This window comes from Bufo bufo, chromosome 10 (assembly GCF_905171765.1).
Source record: "Bufo bufo chromosome 10, aBufBuf1.1, whole genome shotgun sequence".
NCBI lineage: Eukaryota > Metazoa > Chordata > Amphibia > Anura > Bufonidae > Bufo > Bufo bufo.
The window spans coordinates 79,712,007-79,731,818 of NC_053398.1; the positions used below are offsets into that span (position 1 = coordinate 79,712,007).

The 19,812-nt window shown below is 41.1% G+C and overlaps 1 protein-coding gene across 1 annotated transcript in view; it reads left to right on the forward strand.

Annotated features, from left to right (window-relative positions):
* MUS81 (MUS81 structure-specific endonuclease subunit) overlaps positions 1–19,812 on the forward strand; it is a 499,563-nt gene that overhangs the window by 181,383 nt on the left and 298,368 nt on the right. Inside the window, exon 2 of the mRNA XM_040410299.1 lies at positions 3,843–4,022. Within this exon, the coding sequence (XP_040266233.1) occupies positions 3,888–4,022 (135 nt within the window). The 5' untranslated portion in view covers positions 3,843–3,887. The remainder of the gene's footprint in view (positions 1–3,842; positions 4,023–19,812) is intronic.

A 19,812-nucleotide genomic window follows, 5' to 3' on the forward strand; every position in this document is an offset into this window, starting at 1 on the left:
GGGTCACATGTGGGGTATTTATACTGCCCTGGCATTCTAGGGGCCCCAAAGCGTGAGAAGAAGTCTGGTATCCAAATGTCTAAAAATGCCCTCCTAAAAGGAATTTGGGCACCTTTGCGCATCTAGGCTGCAAAAAAGTGTCACACATCTGGTATCGCCGTACTCAGGAGAAGTTGGGGAATGTGTTTTGGGGTGTCATTTTACATATACCCATGCTGGGTGAGATAAATATCTTGGTCAAATGCCAACTTTGTATAAAAAAATGGGAAAAGTTGTCTTTTGCCAAGATATTTCTCTCACCCAGCAAGGGTATATGTAAAATGACACCCCAAAACACATTCCCCAACTTCTCCTGAATACGGCGATACCACATGTGTGACACTTTTTTGCAGCCTAGGTGGGCAAAGGGGCCCATATTCCAAAGAGCACCTTTAGGATTTCACAGGTCATTTACCTACTTACCACACATTAGGGCCCCTGGAAAATGCCAGGGCAGTATAACTACCCCACAAGTGACCCCATTTTGGAAAGAAGACACCCCAAGGTATTCCGTGAGGGGCATGGCGAGTTCCTAGAATTTTTTATTTTTTGTCACAAGTTAGTGGAAAATGCTGATTTTTTTTTTTTTTTTTTTTCATACAAAGTCTCATATTCCACTAACTTGTGACAAAAAATAAAAACTTCCATGAACTCACTATGCCCATCAGCGAATACCTTGGGGTCTCTTCTTTCCAAAATGGGGTCACTTGTGGGGTAGTTATACTGCCCTGGCATTCTAGGGGCCCAAATGTGTGGTAAGGAGTTTGAAATCAAATTCTGTAAAAAATGACCTGTGAAATCCGAAAGGTGCTCTTTGGAATATGGGCCCCTTTGCCCACCTAGGCTGCAAAAAAGTGTCACACATCTGGTATCTCCGTACTCAGGAGAAGTTGGGGAATGTGTTTTGGGGTGTCATTTTACATATACCCATGCTGGGTGAAAGAAATATCTTGGCAAAAGACAACTTTTCCCATTTTTTTATACAAAGTTGGCATTTGACCAAGATATTTATCTCACCCAGCATGGGTATATGTAAAAAGACACCCCAAAACACATTCCTCAACTTCTCCTGAATACAGAGATACCAGATGTGTGACACTTTTTTGCAGCCTAGGTGGGCAAAGGGGCCCATATTCCAAAGAGCACCTTTCGGATTTCACTCGTCATTTTTTACAGAATTTGATTTCAAACTCCTTACCACACATTTTGGCCCCTAGAATGCCAGGGCAGTATAACTACCCCACAAGTGACCCAATTTTGGAAAGAAGAGACCCCAAGGTATTCGCTGATGGGCATAGTGAGTTCATGGAAGTTTTTATTTTTTGTCACAAGTTAGTGGAATATTAGACTTTGTATGAAAAAAAAATAAAAAAATAAATCATCATTTTCCACTAACTTGTGACAAAAAATAAAAAATTCTAGGAACTTGCCATGCCCCTCACGGAATACCTTGGGGTGTCTTCTTTCCAAAATGGGGTCACTTGTGGGGTAGTTATACTGCCCTGGCATTCTAGGGGCCCAAATGTGTGGTAAGGAGTTTGAAATCAAATTCTGTAAAAAATGACCTGTGAAATCCGAAAGGTGCTCTTTGGAATATGGGCCCCTTTGCCCACCTAGGCTGCAAAAAAGTGTCACACATCTGGTATCTCCGTACTCAGGAGAAGTTGGGGAATGTGTTTTGGGGTGTCATTTTACATATACCCATGCTGGGTGAGAGAAATATCTTGGCAAAAGACAACTTTTCCCATTTTTTTATACAAAGTTGGCATTTGACCAAGATATTTATCTCACGCAGCATGGGTATATGTAAAAAGACACCCCAAAACACATTCCTCAACTTCTCCTGAATACAGAGATACCAGATGTGTGACACTTTTTTGCAGCCTAGGTGGGCAAAGGTGCCCATATTCCAAAGAGCACCTTTCGGATTTCACTCGTCATTTTTTACAGAATTTAATTTCAAACTCCTTACCACACATTTGGGCCCCTAGAATGCCAGGGCAGTATAACTACCCCACAAGTGACCCCATTTTGGAAAGAAGAGACCCCAAGGTATTCGCTGATGGGCATAGTGAGTTCATAGAACTTCTTATTTTTTGTCACAAGTTAGTGGAATATGAGACTTTGTAAGAAAAAAAAATAAGAAAAAAAATCATCATTTTCCGCTAACTTGTGACAAAAAATAAAAAGTTCTATGAACTCACTATGCCCTTCAGCGAATACCTTATGGTGTGTACTTTCTGAAATGGGGTCATTTGTGGGGTGTTTGTACTGTCTGGGCATTGTAGAACCTCAGGAAACATGACAGGTGCTCAGAAAGTCAGAGCTGCTTCAAAAAGCGGAAATTCACATTTTTGTACCATAGTTTGTAAACGCTATAACTTTTACCCAAACCATTTTTTTTTTTTACCCAAACATTTTTTTTTTATCAAAGACATGTAGAACAATAAATTTAGAGCAAAATTTATATATGGATGTAGTTTTTTTTGCAAAATTTTACAACTGAAAGTAAAAAATGTCATTTTCTTTCAAAAAAATCGTTAAATTTCGATTAATAACAAAAAAGTAAAAATGTCAGCAGCAATGAAATACCACCAAATAAAAGCTCTATTAGTGAGAAGAAAAGGAGGTAAAATTCATTTGGGTGGTAAGTTGCATGACCGAGCAATAAATGGTGAAAGTAGTGTAGGTCAGAAGTGTAAAAAGTGGCCTGGTCTTTCAGGGTGTTTAAGCACTGGGGGCTGAAGTGGTTAAGGAGTTAACCCATAGGATACCAGCACAGTCCATATATTGCACTGCAGGACGTGATTTGAGCTCCAGTGCCGCACATGTACGGCACTCTGATTGGGCAGGTGCCCGCTGTGCTCTGGTGCGGGTGCCATCTTTAAAGCCCCGACATCCGCTCTATAGTTTTATATGGAATAGTGCACATACATTTGGCTCCTCAGTCGGGATGTTGAATGCCAAATAGTGCCAGACAAAAAAACGCTGCATGCTCAGATTTTTTTTGTCCGGCTCTATCCGTTTACAGACAGATATGAAGTAATTACAGCTAACCTTATGCATTAGATGAATACCAGATGCACATACTGATTTTGGTGGGACTAGCCGACCATAATGTGCATGGGGGTGTGCCAACCGTAACTTAATGACAGATGTCTGGAGAAAGAAGATTTAGACATGCTAGACCTGGTAGTGGCTTCATCCCTTCACCCCACTATGAATGAACACATGCACGTGAATAGCTGTACAGTTGATAACTATTCAAGGTGTATGGCCATATTTAGGCGAGGATCATATCTACTTTTAAAAGAAAAAAAAAGTATTTTTCCAAAAAGAGATATAACTGTATGCCCATTGAAAAAAAGAGGAAGTAAACATTTTTTGTGTTGTCATTTCGCAGATGGTTCCAAACTTATATGGTGCAACTGTATACCCTTCTACTGTATTTAGATATATCTGCCATTGACTTTCATTATAAAGAAAAAAACATATTATTATTTTGTGCCATTGTTTTGAAAACTTCTCCATTCAGTAAAAGCAAAATATATCTAGAATGCAGATACTTCATGTGCTCGTTCCCAACCTGGCTCTGTTGGGTGCACACCCCTTAAAATAAGACTTTGTATACAAAGCAAGTAAAATAGTAAAACCCTTTTTTCAATAGTTCAACTGCTCTTATTTTCCAATGATCATTGTACAGTCTATTGTGGTTGTATACTGTGTAAAAGTACTTTGTTACAGATTGTATATGCTTTTGGTATCAGTTTTGACTAACCTGATGTATATTAAATTATTCTCAGAAACTATGGTGGTCCGGATATCCAGCTGAAACTAGATGAGTGAAGATGCCTAGTGGGGTCACATTTGGACGCAAGCGGCCTATGCTTCCCTGCCCAAATCCTTTATTTCTGAAATGGCTAACAGAGTGGAGGGACTCTGCTGCTGAGAAAGGGTTAAAAATGCAATTTGTATACCAAAAGGTAAGAAGCATCATGAGCAGTATATCACAGAGGTCAATTAACCCTTATATGATAAGATCTAGGGTTGTATCGATACTAAACTTTTGATTCGGTTTTGATACCATAAAAAAGTATTGCAATACTCAATACCATTTGATACCACGCAAAAAAAAAAACACATCAAAAAAGCCGCATACATTCCGCATTTTATGGAACGTCCGGCTCATAATAGAACAGTGTATCCTATTTTTTTGGGGGGACAAGGTGACTAAAAAATGGCAAATCGCGTGTTTTTTAAAAAAAATAATTTTATTTTACAACGTTCACCGCATAGGAGATATTTTTTTTATACTTAATATATTTTATTGAAAGTCAGACAATAATTTTCAATATAAATTATATAACACGAATAATAAATTTTTTCCATTTTATTAACCGCCCAAACAGCCTCCCCAACCACCACCCTTTTAGCAATGCGTTTCTCCAGAGGGGAAAAACTAAAAGTAAAAAGAAATATCATTTCCAGAAATCCCATATCCTAGTCCATTTTTCCTCTATATTTCTCTGTAAAGAACCCTCTCATATCTCTTGATCTCATTCGCCAAATTTAACCATAAAGCTACATTTGGTGTGTCCGTGGAGAGCCAGACCCTAGTAATCAGAAGTCTTGCCGAAAACATGATTCTTAATAAAAGGGCCTTTTTATCTTTATGACCGTTTACCTTAGAGAGGTCACCCAATATCCAGCATTCTAACATAAAGGGGATCACTATTTTCAATTTTTCCTTGATAACCCTATCGATTGCTCCCCAATAATGTTTTAATTCTATACAGGACCGAAACATGTGCACAAAATCACCCCCCGGTGAATCACACCATGATCAATTAGATGTGTTTCTAAGACCACATTTGTTAAGCCATATTGGCGTAACATGCATTCTGTGTAAACTTTTAAATTGGACCAAAACGTGATTAAAATTATTAGACACTAATTTCAAATTAGGTTCACGAAAAAGGTAAATTCCAGCTCACCAAATCCTCCCCATGCACGGAACAAACCGGACAAGTCCTCTCAACATGCAAAATAAAATAAAAGGTTCCAGCACTTCGTATTCCGGTTATTGCTTCATCTTTATTTCAATACTGGTTGCAGATTACATCTTGTGGAAATCCGATCCCACCACCGCAACAAGTTAAGAGGTGAACCTGTTGCTGTGGTGGGTTGTGATTTCCACAAGATGTAATCTGCAATCAGTATTGAAATAAAGACTAAGCAATAACCGGAATACGAAGTGCTGGAACCTTTCCTTTTATTTTGCATAATTTCAAATTGCCCCCAATTTTTTCCCAATCATCTCCTTTCAACGTTAGGCAATCAGCTCTCCAAGCTTTTTGAACAGGGGAGCTAATGTTAAATAGTGATCTTAACAATAATTTATACATTTTAGAAATCTTAACATCGTGCCCTATATTCCCTATTAATTCATTCAATAAGGATTTATCTTTGAGTTTAAAAAGTGCCGAACGAAGCTGTATACTGTATATCTAAACCATAGTAAATTAGTTATATTCTCTCTTGGTGTTATCTCCAAAAACGAAAGTACTTCTCCCTGCCTCACCACTTGTGAAAGATAGAAAATTTTATTTTTTTGCCAGTATTGATCTCCTCCTAGTTGGTCTAAAACTTGCAGTTGAACATTATGCCAAAGGGGCGTCCTTTATTCTCAACCATCTTCTAACAGTGCGCCAGGACTTACTGAAAAGTTTCCTTGTTTCAACATAATCCTGGTGCTTTCTAGATAACTGCTCAAATTCAAGTAGGGTGAAGATATTATCATAGCCCAATCTATTCATCAATGAGCTACATAGAGGGCTCTTTTTCCAATGACAAAAAAGCCATAGCTGTGCAGATATAAAATAACCCTTAAAGTACAGAAGGTTCACCCCTCCTTTTTCTATTGGCTTATATAGATGTTGCAGTTTAAGTCTTGCCTGCTTTTTTGCCCATAGTAGGTAATTAATGATTCTATCGACCAATTAAAAAATTTAGCGTCAATCCATATTGGGGAGTTCCTGAGAACATAAAGGAACTGAGGTAAAATCACCATCTTAGTAAAGGATATTCTGTCAGCTCTAGATAGAAGAAGGCTAAGCCATATTGCTACTTTGGATCTCAATTTGGTTATCAATGGATTTAAATTCAGATGCAAAAATCTTCAATCTTGGGGGAAATTATACTGCTCAAATATTCAAAGGATTCAGAGATCTTCAACATATTAAGGGGCCCCTCTCTGGAAAGTTCAAATCTATCTATAGGCATAAGAGTGGTTTTTGACCAATTGATATCTAGTTCTGATACTTCCTCAAAGTAATTAACTAATTGAATAATTCTTGGGAGCATTAGATTAGTATTATTTATAAAAAATTAGACATCGTCAGCATATAGCGAGATTTATCTTCTATTCCTAATGTCCCAAAAACCTTAAATCGAGTAATTCTGCCTCACCATTGCTGCCAAGGGCTCAATATAGATGTCAAAAAGTAATGAGGAAAGAGGACACCCTTGACAGGTGCCTCTACTCAAAGGGAAACTCTCTGTCAAACTCCCATTAATATTCAGACTAGCTCTAGGGGACTTGTATAGAAGCTTAATCATATTTATAAAAAAAAAAAGTGCCATGGCATCAGTGGGGGCCGCCCTATAAGGTAAGACCATAATTAGACTAGGGCTAAACTGATGAAAGGTCCTCTTTAAGGATGTAGTGGCAGCTGCTACAATTTAATTCTCCAGAAATAATACAGTAGAAAAAAGAGAAAGTATTGAGAAGGCAAGTCAGAAATGCATCCCATACTAGTTGAATACTTACTGAATTATAATTAATATACCAAAATCGAGTCATATCCTGCACCATGCTGTCATGATTGTCCATTAAGGAAATCCAATGGGGATTTAGCCTAAAAGGTGGTCTGCCCCTGGCTTTATTGTCCACCATGGAAACCTCAAGAGGTACATGATCCGCTTAATACATCTCAAATAATCTTTATTTATCAGAACCAGATCTATCCTGGACATAGAGTTTCCGGACTTGCTTACACATGAGTAGGCTCTTTTCCCTCTCCCTACACAGCCCCATACATCAACAAAACCATATTCCTGACAAAATCTTGCCAGGGGTGACCCTTGTAGGGGCAACTGCATATTACCCCCCATTGAAATCCTATCAATCATTGGATCAATAACACCGTTAAAGTCTCCATTAATTATTACTGGGCATTCAGGCCAATGATCTATAAAGGTTAACAACGAATTAAGTACCCCAAAAGAAAAAGGTGGGGGGATATAAACGAAGGCCAGGATACATAATTTTCCAGTAAGTTTACCATAAAGGAAAACATATCTTCCCTGTTTGTCGATGGAGGATGTCTGGCAGAGAAAGTCAATCCGTTTATGAATTAAAACTGAAAGTCCTCTAGAATAACTAGAGAAGATAGAATGTCTGCGCAGCCCATCCTCTATCTGTCACCGCCACTTCTGTAAGAAGGTCTGACAGACGTCCTTTTCTACCTCTTGCATGATGTTCTTTGTTTTGGTTTCACTTTGTCATCTCATTTCCTTCTCCCAGGTGTCACCTATTTAGACTAATCCTCTTTCCTTTATAATCCCTCCCATACTGCCTCACTTTGTGGTTTATACTACTTCCTGGATTGAAGTGTTCACTGCTGGAGACTTCGGTTGCTGCTTGATCAGATAAGTCCTTTCATGTATTGTGTTTCCTTGCTGGCTTGATTCTAGGTGACCCTGACTCCCTCCGTATTAAGTGCAGGGAGCCGGTGGTCGTGTCCCCTCACTATTATAGGGTTTTCAGTTGTCACACAGTCTAGATACGAGGGCATGCAATCGTCTACCTCTGAGACCCTTGTATGTGCTTAGCAGTCAGGGTGAGCTCATAGGGTTTTATAGGGGTCACCTTTATGCTCCTTAGTTTGGGATCAAGCCAGTCGGATGTTTATCCATAACTTCCAGCTATCTACATAATCCGTGACACTATCAAGGCGCCGAGCCGTTTCCCCAATAAGATGGGTCTCCACTAGGCATACAATTGCAGGCAAATGGGTCTGAACAAGGTCAAAAACTGCTTGTCTTTTAAGCCTATAATCAAGTCCCCAAACATTCCAGGTTAATATTTTAATTGACATTTAGTCAACCAAATCAAAGCCCCAAAAGACCAGAGAGGAAAAAAAACAAAACAACAATGAGACCTCTCCTCATCCTCCTCAAGAGAGACACAGCGCATTCCCTCCCATATACCCCCCAGAACTCCCCATAGACTACATCCCCCTACCCCCCAATCCCCACCCTACACCCCATGATCCGCCATTTTCTTGGGACAGAACTCTCACCTAAGACCACCTTAATGTAGGAAGAAGGGGTAGAGGGTAAAGTAGAGAGAGGAGGGAACCCCCCCCCCCCCCCCCCCCCCCCCAAAAAAAAAAAAAAGTGTTAGTTGCATTCTCCCCTTGGATAGAATCCAAAAAAGGTCTTAGAATAACTACCGGGCACCAAAGGGTAGGAAAAAAGGAACTACTAGTGTTTAGGCAGATGGTGAGAGGCTGCGGGAGGTGGCTGAATGTGCAGCAGAAGCTGCTGCATATAGCAATAATTAAGGAAAAGAAAAAGAAGAGCCCAGCCACAACAAGGGCACCAGTCACCTAGATGAAATAGTGTGGGAATGAAATAAGGTGAAAGAGAGAGTAAAATCCCAAAGGATATTTATCCAAGGTTTTTATGATATAGAATAATCGGTATATATAAGGATAGGTATATTAAAATTGGTGTATAAAATGCAATCAGTGCATAACAGCATATAAAAAAGTAAAAGTAGGTATACGTATGAGTGACTCACTTCACTGGGGAGATAGTCTATGGGATAAGCTCAAGACACCTGTAGGCTAAACTCCCCCGCCAGGATCGCTTGTAGAATCACAGGAAGAACCGCAGTCACCACAGAAGGTACTTCTGGAAAAATTGCCTTTATTTAAATCGAGGCTCGACGCGTTTCCGGGGTTTTCAAATACACCCTTCCTCAGGAGCAGTCAATATACATATACAATATAAGCATATAAAAGTATGGCGAATCTATGGACCTTATATACCTCTATATGATGTGTGCCAGCTTGAGAAATTCACGTGGGGAGGCGGAACCAGGAAATTGGATCACTTCTGGTTTCGGTGAACATGCGTTCCACATTGGAACACATGCAGTTCTAGGGTGGCTAATGTGATTAATTAAAATTGATTTGGCTATTCCAAGTCTTCATAAACCAGTAGGTATTTTAGGGGGCTATAAACATGTAGTCCATTGGGATAATATGGGTGTGGAGAGGGTGGTGTGGTTCGGCCGAGACCGAAAGTACACAACTTCCGGCCAAGGCAATTTCCAGGGAATTTTACCAACAGGGCAAACATTAAAAAAGCGCCCCCCCCCAACATCAAATAACACTGACTTAAACAATGTTGCATAGCATACACAGCACAGAAAATGTTTTGTCTGTCCATGGGCTGTGCCTGGTATTGCAGCTTAGCTCACTTCTGTTGAATGGAACTGAGTTACAATCACATCCATATCTCATCATAGGTAAGGGTGGTGGAGTTTCTAATCAAGGACAACCATTTTATGTATTTCTTTAAAAAGTGTCTGTAGCAACACTTATGCAATAGATTATTTTCTTACTGTGCAGTTGTAGTCCAGTTGATGTCGTTCAGATGGTGCAATCCAGTTGATGTTCTTCCGATGGTGCAGTACAGTTGGCGTAGTTCAGAATGTGCCATCCAGTTGTAGTAGTTAAGTTGCTGCAGATCTGCGTTTCCACTCCTGATGCACAACAAGAAAGAACCTGTGAATATAGGACAGAAGACACCATATCAAAATGCTTCCGCACATCCTCTCATCATAACTAAGGGTGGTGGTGGTGTTCCTAATCGTAGACAACCCTTATAAGTTTTTTGGTCTTTATTTAAAAAGTTTCTGTAGCAACACATAGATTGTTTACCTACTGTGCAGTTGTAGTCCAGTGGATGTAGTTCAAAAGATGCCATCCAGTTGGCATAGTTCAGAATGTGCCGTCCAGTTGGCGTAGTTAAGTTACTGCAGATCTGTGTTTCCACTTCTGATACAGAACAAGAAAGAACCCGTGGATATGGAAATGCTTCCCATAGACTAAGTTTCAGCTAACGCCAACTCTATCTCCCACCGCTGAACTATACAGTCCAGTACCCTCCACTATGATCAGTGTTATAAAAAAAAATATGAAAAGTGATTGTCTAGGAATAGAAAGAAACACATGCTTTTGCCCAGATTTTGTCTGTCCATGGGCTTTTCCCGGTATTGCAGCTTTGCTCACTTCTGTAGAATAGAACGGAGCTGTGTGAGGGCTTGTTTTTTTGTGTGACGCCTTGTGGTTTTTATTTTGTTGTTGGGCGGATTTGCTCTAGTAGGCAGGTTAGCGGACGCAATATAGAGGCAATGGACCAGGTTTTAAATCAATCTTCAGTGTTTATTCACACTCCTAATATAACAAAACAGTCCCTTTTCAGGCTTGGTGCTTGTTCACACACAGAAAAAACTAAATAACATTCACCTGGTATCCTGGGTGTCAGTTCACACCCGGCTAAATGCTCAGCCTCAGAAAGTCCACTTGCAGGCTGAAAGGCGGCCTGCTCGCCTGACACACGGCCTTCAGGCATCAGCGCAGAGAGCTCCCAGAACCAGCTTCACTGTGAAGTGGAGGATAATCCACTCAGCAGTGACTGCTGGCTGGGTTTTTATATCCCAGCCAAAACCCGGCCTGGAGTGTGGGGAGAAGCCACCCACCCTGCGCTTTGGCTGCTCCCAATAAGAGCCGGCCCGGATCGGCTCTACAGCCATACTAACTAACAAATAGTGTCAGTCAGCACTAACTGCCGCTGACACTTAAAATTACAGGCTCTTACCTCACCAAGGCCAGGAATCTCAGTGACACATACCTTCCGTCAATGACGGACTCTTGCGCCTTCATTCCTACCTCCCCCTTTGTTCAACCCTGAGGGGGTGAACACTCGCCAGACAGTGTATGCGGGACAGGGCATCCGCGTTTCCATGTAACCTGCCTGCCCTATGTTCCACGGAAAACTTTAAGTTTTGTAAAGACAAGAACCACTTGGTGACCCGAGCATTCCTCTCTTTGGCTTGGCTCATCCACTTAAGAGTCGAGTGGTCGGTCACCAGACATAACTTTCTCCCCAACAGATAATAGCAGAGAGACTCAAGTGCCCCCTTGATGGCCAGGCACTCTCTCTCCACTATACTGTACCTAGTCTCGGCTGGAGTGAGCTTACGGCTGAGGAAGACAACGGGATGCTTCTCCCGTTGACTTCCTGATACAGTACAGCACCAATGCCTACTTCGGAGGCATCGGTCTGTACTATAAACTCCCTTTTGAAGTCGAGCATATAGTGAATATAGTGGATGGCACTCCTGGTTTGTGGTTGTCGGTGCTCAGTGGAGAAGGTCAATCAGAGTATACATATAGAGACCACGGCACTCGATATGTTTCAAAGTTAGATTCTTTTATTTACTGTCCATTGCAAATGGATCTTTTGTAAATGCAATGGCCAACGTTTCGGTCCACTAGGACCTTGATCACAGCCTAAAAAATATATAGGTACATCATATTTTAGTACATCATAGGTACAGCATCAATGGACAATAATTGGTACAGAAAATGTCAAAACAAAACAAAATATTAAAGCTTCAATAGATGTCTATCACAAGTATATGGATAGATGTGCCATATAAGGGCAGGTTGGATGATACTTGGCAAGACGTGGAAGTAGTCATTGTCTTCGTTTTTAAGGTTATTGTGAAACATGTATATAGAAGGGTCATAAGATATGCAATAAGTACAGGTTACTATATTACTGCAATAGACGGTGTAAGTTGAAACAAAAGATACTTGTATGGTCACAAAGTATGGTCACTGGCTAGCCTATAGAGATAGAATGTTGAAGTGGGGAAAAAAACAATAAGGTTATCATAACAGAGGAGTTGCAGGTATATAGATGCAATATTTTGTCCCAGTGTCATATGTTGACACTATATAGGTAGATGGATAGAGAGTCTTATTATGGGGAGTAGTACAATCGTATCTACTGGATGAGCCTGGAGATGGTGAGAACCATATATATACAACTATATATTTAGTGGCCAAGGTTCACAGCAATGAGTGATAGGGATCAGTGACAGGCAAAAGGGTCATGGAACATAGAGGACCAATCAGTATAGGCATATATGGAGAGAGAGGCTGAGAGAGCATATATGGAGAGAGAGAGGCTGAGAGCAGTGCGCATAGCATAATAATACATAACAATACAGCATGTCATGGTAACAGACCTTGATGCAGGAGATCGGAGGTATCGGGAGGACCTGGTGTGTCCGCGCTATTCGCGGGTTTAAATAGGGAGATGAGGAAGGTCTGCGCAAGCGCCGGCGTCTCTCGGCCATTGCCGAGGTATCGCGAGAACATTGACGTCACTCGCGCATGCGTATTGGTTCATGTTCTCAGGTTAAACAGAGCCAAGACTCGCTTTACATTGCGCATGCGCTTTGAAGTAGAAAAGCGTATCTGCTAGAAATCGCTGCAGTTCTAGACACTGTATCATGTGCTATACACTGCGTGCAGAATTATTAGGCAAATGAGTATTTTGACCACATCATCCTCTTTATGCATGTTGTCTTACTCCAAGCTGTATAGGCTCGAAAGCCTACTACCAATTAAGCATATTAGGTGATGTGCATCTCTGTAATGAGAAGGGGTGTGGTCTAATGACATCAACACCCTATATTAGGTGTGCATAATTATTAGGCAACTTCCTTTCCTTTGGCAAAATGGGTCAAAAGAAGGACTTGACAGGCTCAGAAAAGTCAAAAATAGTGAGATATCTTGCAGAGGGATGCAGCACTCTTAAAATTGCAAAGCTTCTGAAGCGTGATCATCGAACAATCAAGCGTTTCATTCAAAATAGTCAACAGGGTCGCAAGAAGCGTGTGGAAAAACCAAGGCGCAAAATAACTGCCCATAAACTGAGAAAAGTCAAGCGTGCAGCTGCCAAGATGCCACTTGCCACCAGTTTGGCCATATTTCAGAGCTGCAACATCACTGGAGTGCCCAAAAGCACAAGGTGTGCAATACTCAGAGACATGGCCAAGGTAAGAAAGGCTGAAAGACGACCACCACTGAACAAGACACACAAGCTGAAACGTCAAGACTGGGCCAAGAAATATCTCAAGACTGATTTTTCTAAGGTTTTATGGACTGATGAAATGAGAGTGAGTCTTGATGGGCCAGATGGATGGGCCCGTGGCTGGATTGGTAAAGGGCAGAGAGCTCCAGTCCGACTCAGACGCCAGCAAGGTGGAGGTGGAGTACTGGTTTGGGCTGGTATCATCAAAGATGAGCTTGTGGGGCCTTTTCGGGTTGAGGATGGAGTCAAGCTCAACTCCCAGTCCTACTGCCAGTTTCTGGAAGACACCTTCTTCAAGCAGTGGTACAGGAAGAAGTCTGCATCCTTCAAGAAAAACATGATTTTCATGCAGGACAATGCTCCATCACACGCGTCCAAGTACTCCACAGCGTGGCTGGCAAGAAAGGGTATAAAAGAAGAAAATCTAATGACATGGCCTCCTTGTTCACCTGATCTGAACCCCATTGAGAACCTGTGGTCCATCATCAAATGTGAGATTTACAAGGAGGGAAAACAGTACACCTCTCTGAACAGTGTCTGGGAGGCTGTGGTTGCTGCTGCATGCAATGTTGATGGTGAACAGATCAAAACACTGACAGAATCCATGGATGGCAGGCTTTTGAGTGTCCTTGCAAAGAAAGGTGGCTATATTGGTCACTGATTTGTTTTTGTTTTGTTTTTGAATGTCAGAAATGTATATTTGTGAATGTTGAGATGTTATATTGGTTTCACTGGTAAAAATAAATAATTGAAATGGGTATATATTTGTTTTTTGTTAAGTTGCCTAATAATTATGCACAGTAATAGTAACCTGCACACACAGATATCCCCCTAAAATAGCTAAAACTAAAAACAAACTAAAAACTACTTCCAAAAATATTCAGCTTTGATATTAATGAGTTTTTTGGGTTCATTGAGAACATGGTTGTTGTTCAATAATAAAATTAATCCTCAAAAATACAACTTGCCTAATAATTCTGCACTCCCTGTATATGTTTTGCTATATATGTTTTGTACAATATTATCAGCTCTATGATATATGCTATATACTAAGTATGAAGGTCTATAAAGGCAACTATTAATTAGCACTCTTTTTTATGATGGTATACTACCTGTATTGTTGAGACTATGGGGGTCATTTTGTCTGTGGAAATAGGAGAAAAGAAAGTTAGAATTATATGATATAGAAACATGCATATAATCAAGACAAGTAAATAATGACATATAGATGGATACCCAGATAGACTTATAACGCTATAGTCTATTTAACCATATAGATACTGAGTGTAGAGAAAAGAGCATATACACTGCGTGCAGAATTATTAGGCAAATGAGTATTTTGACCACATCATCCTCTTTATGCATGTTGTCTTACTCCAAGCTGTATAGGCTCGAAAGCCTACTACCAATTAAGCATATTAGGTGATGTGCATCTCTGTAATGAGAAGGGGTGTGGTCTAATGACATCAACACCCTATATTAGGTGTGCATAATTATTAGGCAACTTCCTTTCCTTTGGCAAAATGGGTCAAAAGAAGGACTTGACAGGCTCAGAAAAGTAAAAAATAGTGAGATATATTGCAGAGGGATGCAGCACTCTTAAAATTGCAAAGCTTCTGAAGCGTGATCATCGAACAATCAAGCGTTTCATTCAAAATAGTCAACAGGGTCGCAAGAAGCGTGTGGAAAAACCAAGGCGCAAAATAACTGCCCATGAACTGAGAAAAGTCAAGCGTGCAGCTGCCAAGATGCCACTTGCCACCAGTTTGGCCATATTTCAGAGCTGCAACATCACTGGAGTGCCCAAAAGCACAAGGTGTGCAATACTCAGAGACATGGCCAAGGTAAGAAAGGCTGAAAGACGACCACCACTGAACAAGACACACAAGCTGAAACGTCAAGACTGGGCCAAGAAATATCTCAAGACTGATTTTTCTAAGGTTTTATGGACCGATGAAATGAGAGTGAGTCTTGATGGGCCAGATGGATGGGCCCGTGGCTGGATTGGTAAAGGGCAGAGAGCTCCAGTCCGACTCAGACGCCAGCAAGGTGGAGGTGGAGTACTGGTTTGGGCTGGTATCATCAAAGATGAGCTTGTGGGGCCTTTTCGGGTTGAGGATGGAGTCAAGCTCAACTCCCAGTCCTACTGCCAGTTTCTGGAAGACACCTTCTTCAAGCAGTGGTACAGGAAGAAGTCTGCATCCTTCAAGAAAAACATGATTTTCATGCAGGACAATGCTCCATCACACGCGTCCAAGTACTCCACAGCGTGGCGGCCAAGAAAGGGTATAAAAGAAGAAAATCTAATGACATGGCCTCCTTGTTCACCTGATCTGAACCCCATTGAGAACCTGTGGTCCATCATCAAATGTGAGATTTACAAGGAGGGAAAACAGTACACCTCTCTGAACAGTGTCTGGGAGGCTGTGGTTGCTGCTGCACGCAATGTTGATGGTGAACAGATTAAAACACTGACAGAATCCATGGATGGCAGGCTTTTGAGTGTCCTTGCAAAGAAAGGTGGCTATATTGGTCACTGATTTGTTTTTGTTTTGTTTTTGAATGTCAGAAATGTATATTTGTGAATGTTGAGATGTTATATTGGTTTCACTGGTAAAAAGAAATAATTGAAATGGATATATATTTGTTTTTTGTTAAGTTTCCTAATAATTATGCACAGTAATAGTCACCTGCACACACAGATATCCCGCTAAAATAGCTAAAACTAAAAACAAACTAAAAACTACTTCCAAAAATATTCAGCTTTGATATTAATGAGTTTTTTGGGTTCATTGAGAACATGGTTGTTGTTCAATAATAAAATTAATCCTCAAAAATACAACTTGCCTAATAATTCTGCACTCCCTGTAAACGTCAAGTCCAGGGGGTATCGTTCCCATTAGTTCCTTTGAGGTAAAAATGTATATAAAGAGTTAAATACGAAAATCAAAGTCCCTGTTCATTCCATGAGGGAAAAGAGTCTTTAACTCGAAGATCCAGAAGGCCTCCCGTTCTTTAAGATGAGCGATTCTATTACCTCCACGTCGCGTTTGTGACACATGTTCTAGCACCTGGAATTGGAGCTGGTTGATTTGATGTTTATTTGATATGAAGTGATATGGGACCGGGAGTTCTGTTCTATTGCATCGGATGTCAGACTTGTGTTTGGATATACGGTCGTGTACGCATTGGGTCGTTTCGCCTACGTATGCCAGGCCGCATGGGCATTTAATGAGATAAACCACAAAGGACGAGTTACAAGTATGAAAATCTCTGGCTTGATAAATTTTGCCCGAGTGAGGATGTGTAATCCTATTTCCCTTAATGACGTTGGTGCACTGGGCACAATGTAGGCATGGGTAGGTGCCTGTCTTGCGGGGGGCCAGAGTGGTTTGTCGTATTTGTGGTAGGGATGAGCCAACATCTGCATGTACCAATTTATCTTTGAGATTGGTGGGGCGTTTGTAGCACATACGGATTGGATTGCTGAACTCGGACACTTTGGGATATGACCGTGCTAATATGGACCAATGTTTTTTAATTATGTTTTGGATCTTTGATACAAAAGGGTGATAAGTGGTTACGAAAGGAATGCGTGAGGAGGCTGCGGGTCTGGTGGAGCATAAATGAGTTTGTTGGGCTAGGGTCAGTTCGTCTTCTAGTAATCTAGTGGGGTAGCCTCTATCCGTGAATTTGCTTGCCATTTCTTTGAGGCGTTGTTCGCAGAGTGAAGGGTCAGCTACTATTCTAGTTACTCGTGTGAACTGAGATCATGGTAGGGATTGCTTGGTATTGCGGGGGTGACAGCTGGAATAATGGAGCAGTGTGTTGCGGTCAGTAGGTTTTCTGAAAAGGTCAGTGGTTAATGAGCCGGTTGGAGTCTTGACTACCAATGTATCCAGAAAGCTTATCCTATTTGGGTCTGTGTGGGAGGTAAAAGAGAGATCTGGGTCTTGTTTGTTAATGTGGTCAATAAAGTGTGAGAGTGAGTCCCTATCACCAGTCCAAATGCAGAAAATGTCGTCGATATATCGATGCCAGGTTAGTGCAAACTGTTGAAAAAAAGGGTTGGAGTAGACATAGTCCTCCTCAAATTTTGCCATAAAGGCATTTGCGTAGGGTGGCGCCACGTTAGCCCCCATTGCTGTCCCCCGTTTCTGTATATAGAATTCATCCCCGAACATGAAGTAATTGTTGTGTAGAACTAATCTCAGAAGTGTAAGACAGAAAGTTTGTGCACTGAGTGTATAGTTGGAAGTTGAGAGAAGACAGGAGACAGCTGCAATTCCTCTTTCATGGGCGATGGAAGTATAGAGACTATTTACGTCTAGTGTCACTAATAGGCTATTGTCGGGTATATTTTGTAATGAGGAAATGGTGGATAGAAAGTGGGTTGTATCAAGTAGAAAGGAGCGGGTATTTTTGATTAGTGGTGTGAGTATTTTTTCTAGAAAGATGGAAAGTGGGGAGAGGATAGAGTCGGTAGATGCTACTACGGGTCTGCCTGGAGGATCCGTTAGATTTTTGTGTATCTTAGGTAGTGTGTAGAGGACAGGGGTGACTGGATGTTCATTGAGGAGAAAAGTATAGGTCGGTTTATCGATTGTGCCTAATTGGAGATGGTCATCGAGTAGGGAGATAATTTCTTTTTTAATACGAAAAACGGGATTAAAGGGTACCTTAGAGTAGGTTGCAATATCTGACAGTTGTCGTTTTATCTCCCTAACATAGGCTGTAGTGTCCATAACCACGATGGCTCCGCCTTTGTCGGCTGGTTTTATCGTTATACTTTTATCTTCCCTTAATATATTAAGGGCAATTCGTTCTTCACTTTTCAGATTGTGGGGTATGTATATGGGTTTGTCTTTTGATTCTTTTAGGGTGCTATCTATGTCTTTTCGGACGAGGTCAATGAAGGCCTCTGCTGCATGATGATTTTTAGGGGGCATGAATGCACTTTTATTTTTTAAATTAATGGATTTAATTGATAAATCTGAAGCTGAGGTCAGTGTTTGGAATGTCGGCCCTGGTGGTTGCTGCTCAAAATGTGCCTTTAATCGGATAGATCTGGAAAAACCTTTGTAGATCTTGTTCCAGGGAAAAGGAATGAAAAGAGCCGGATGGGCAAAAGGAAAGTCCTTTAGATAATGTGTTTAATTCTGCAGGGGATAGTGTACGGGATGAGATATTAACTACTATGTCCGTACCTGTGAGCGTGTTTGTATCCCGGTTGGATTTCGATTGGCGTCTTCCCCTTCCTCGGCGTATGCGGCCGGTCTTCTTCTTCCTGGGCGATATCCGCGCCTGTGAAAAAAACGTTGATTCCGGTAGCCAGTTGATCGTTTGCTCCCTGAGGAGGATGAAGCGTAGCCGGTGAAGGTGGAGTAATCATTGCCCGTCGAGGAACTTTGCCACTGCCATCTGTAGACTCTCTGTAGTTGATAATCCTCTGAATCGCGGAAAAACTTGTTGTGTTTGGTCGTTTCAAGGTGTTTTTGATGATCGTTAAGAATTCGTTCGGTCTTCTGTTTAAGGTCGGCCCACTCTTCTGCTGGAATTGTGGAGACCAGTTGCGTTTCAATTGCTGTTAATTTTTCTTTGGAGTCGATAATTGATTTCTGTAGAAATTCTATGCTTAAGACAATAATGTCTAAAGAACATTTATTGATGATAGATTCAAACTTATTGCAGTATTCGTTGTTATTGGGAAAAAGAGTTGGACGAAGATGGACCCGAAGGCCCCTCGGGATTTTCTTCTGTTTAAAATATTCTGCCAAGGTAGTGCAGTGCAGTTCCGTAGCGAGTCCGAGTTTCTTGGACTCGCGTTCCCAGTCCCGTGACTGGAATTCACTGGGTAGTATATGTAGAAAATTGCTTGACGTGTGCACTTGTGACACTATTTCCTCTGCAGTAGAATTTTCGTATGAGAAAGTTGATGACGACATCTGGAGGGTGCTCAATCACACAGGAAAAAGATCCTGCATATAGTGAATATAGTGGATGGCACTCCTGGTTTGTGGTTGTCGGTGCTCAGTGGAGAAGGTCAATCAGAGTATACATATAGAGACCACGGCACTCGATATGTTTCAAAGTTAGATTCTTTTATTTACTGTCCATCCCAAATGGATCTTTTGTAAATGCAATGGCCAACGTTTCGGTCCACTAGGACCTTGATCACGGCCTTAAAAATATATAGGTACATCATATTTTAGTACATCATAGGTACAGCATCAATGGACAATAATTGCTACAGAAAATTCTACTGCAGAGGAAATAGTGTCACAAGTGCACACGTCAAGCAATTTTCTACATATACTACCCAGTGAATTCCGGTCACGGGACTGGGAACGCGAGTCCAAGAAACTCATCGCTACGGAACTGCACTGCACTACCTTGGCAGAATATTTTAAACAGAAGAAAATCCTGAGGGGCCTTCGGGTCCATCTTCGTCCAACTCTTTTTCCCAATAACAACGAATACTGCAATAAGTTTGAATCTATCATCAATAAATGTTCTTTAGACATTATTGTC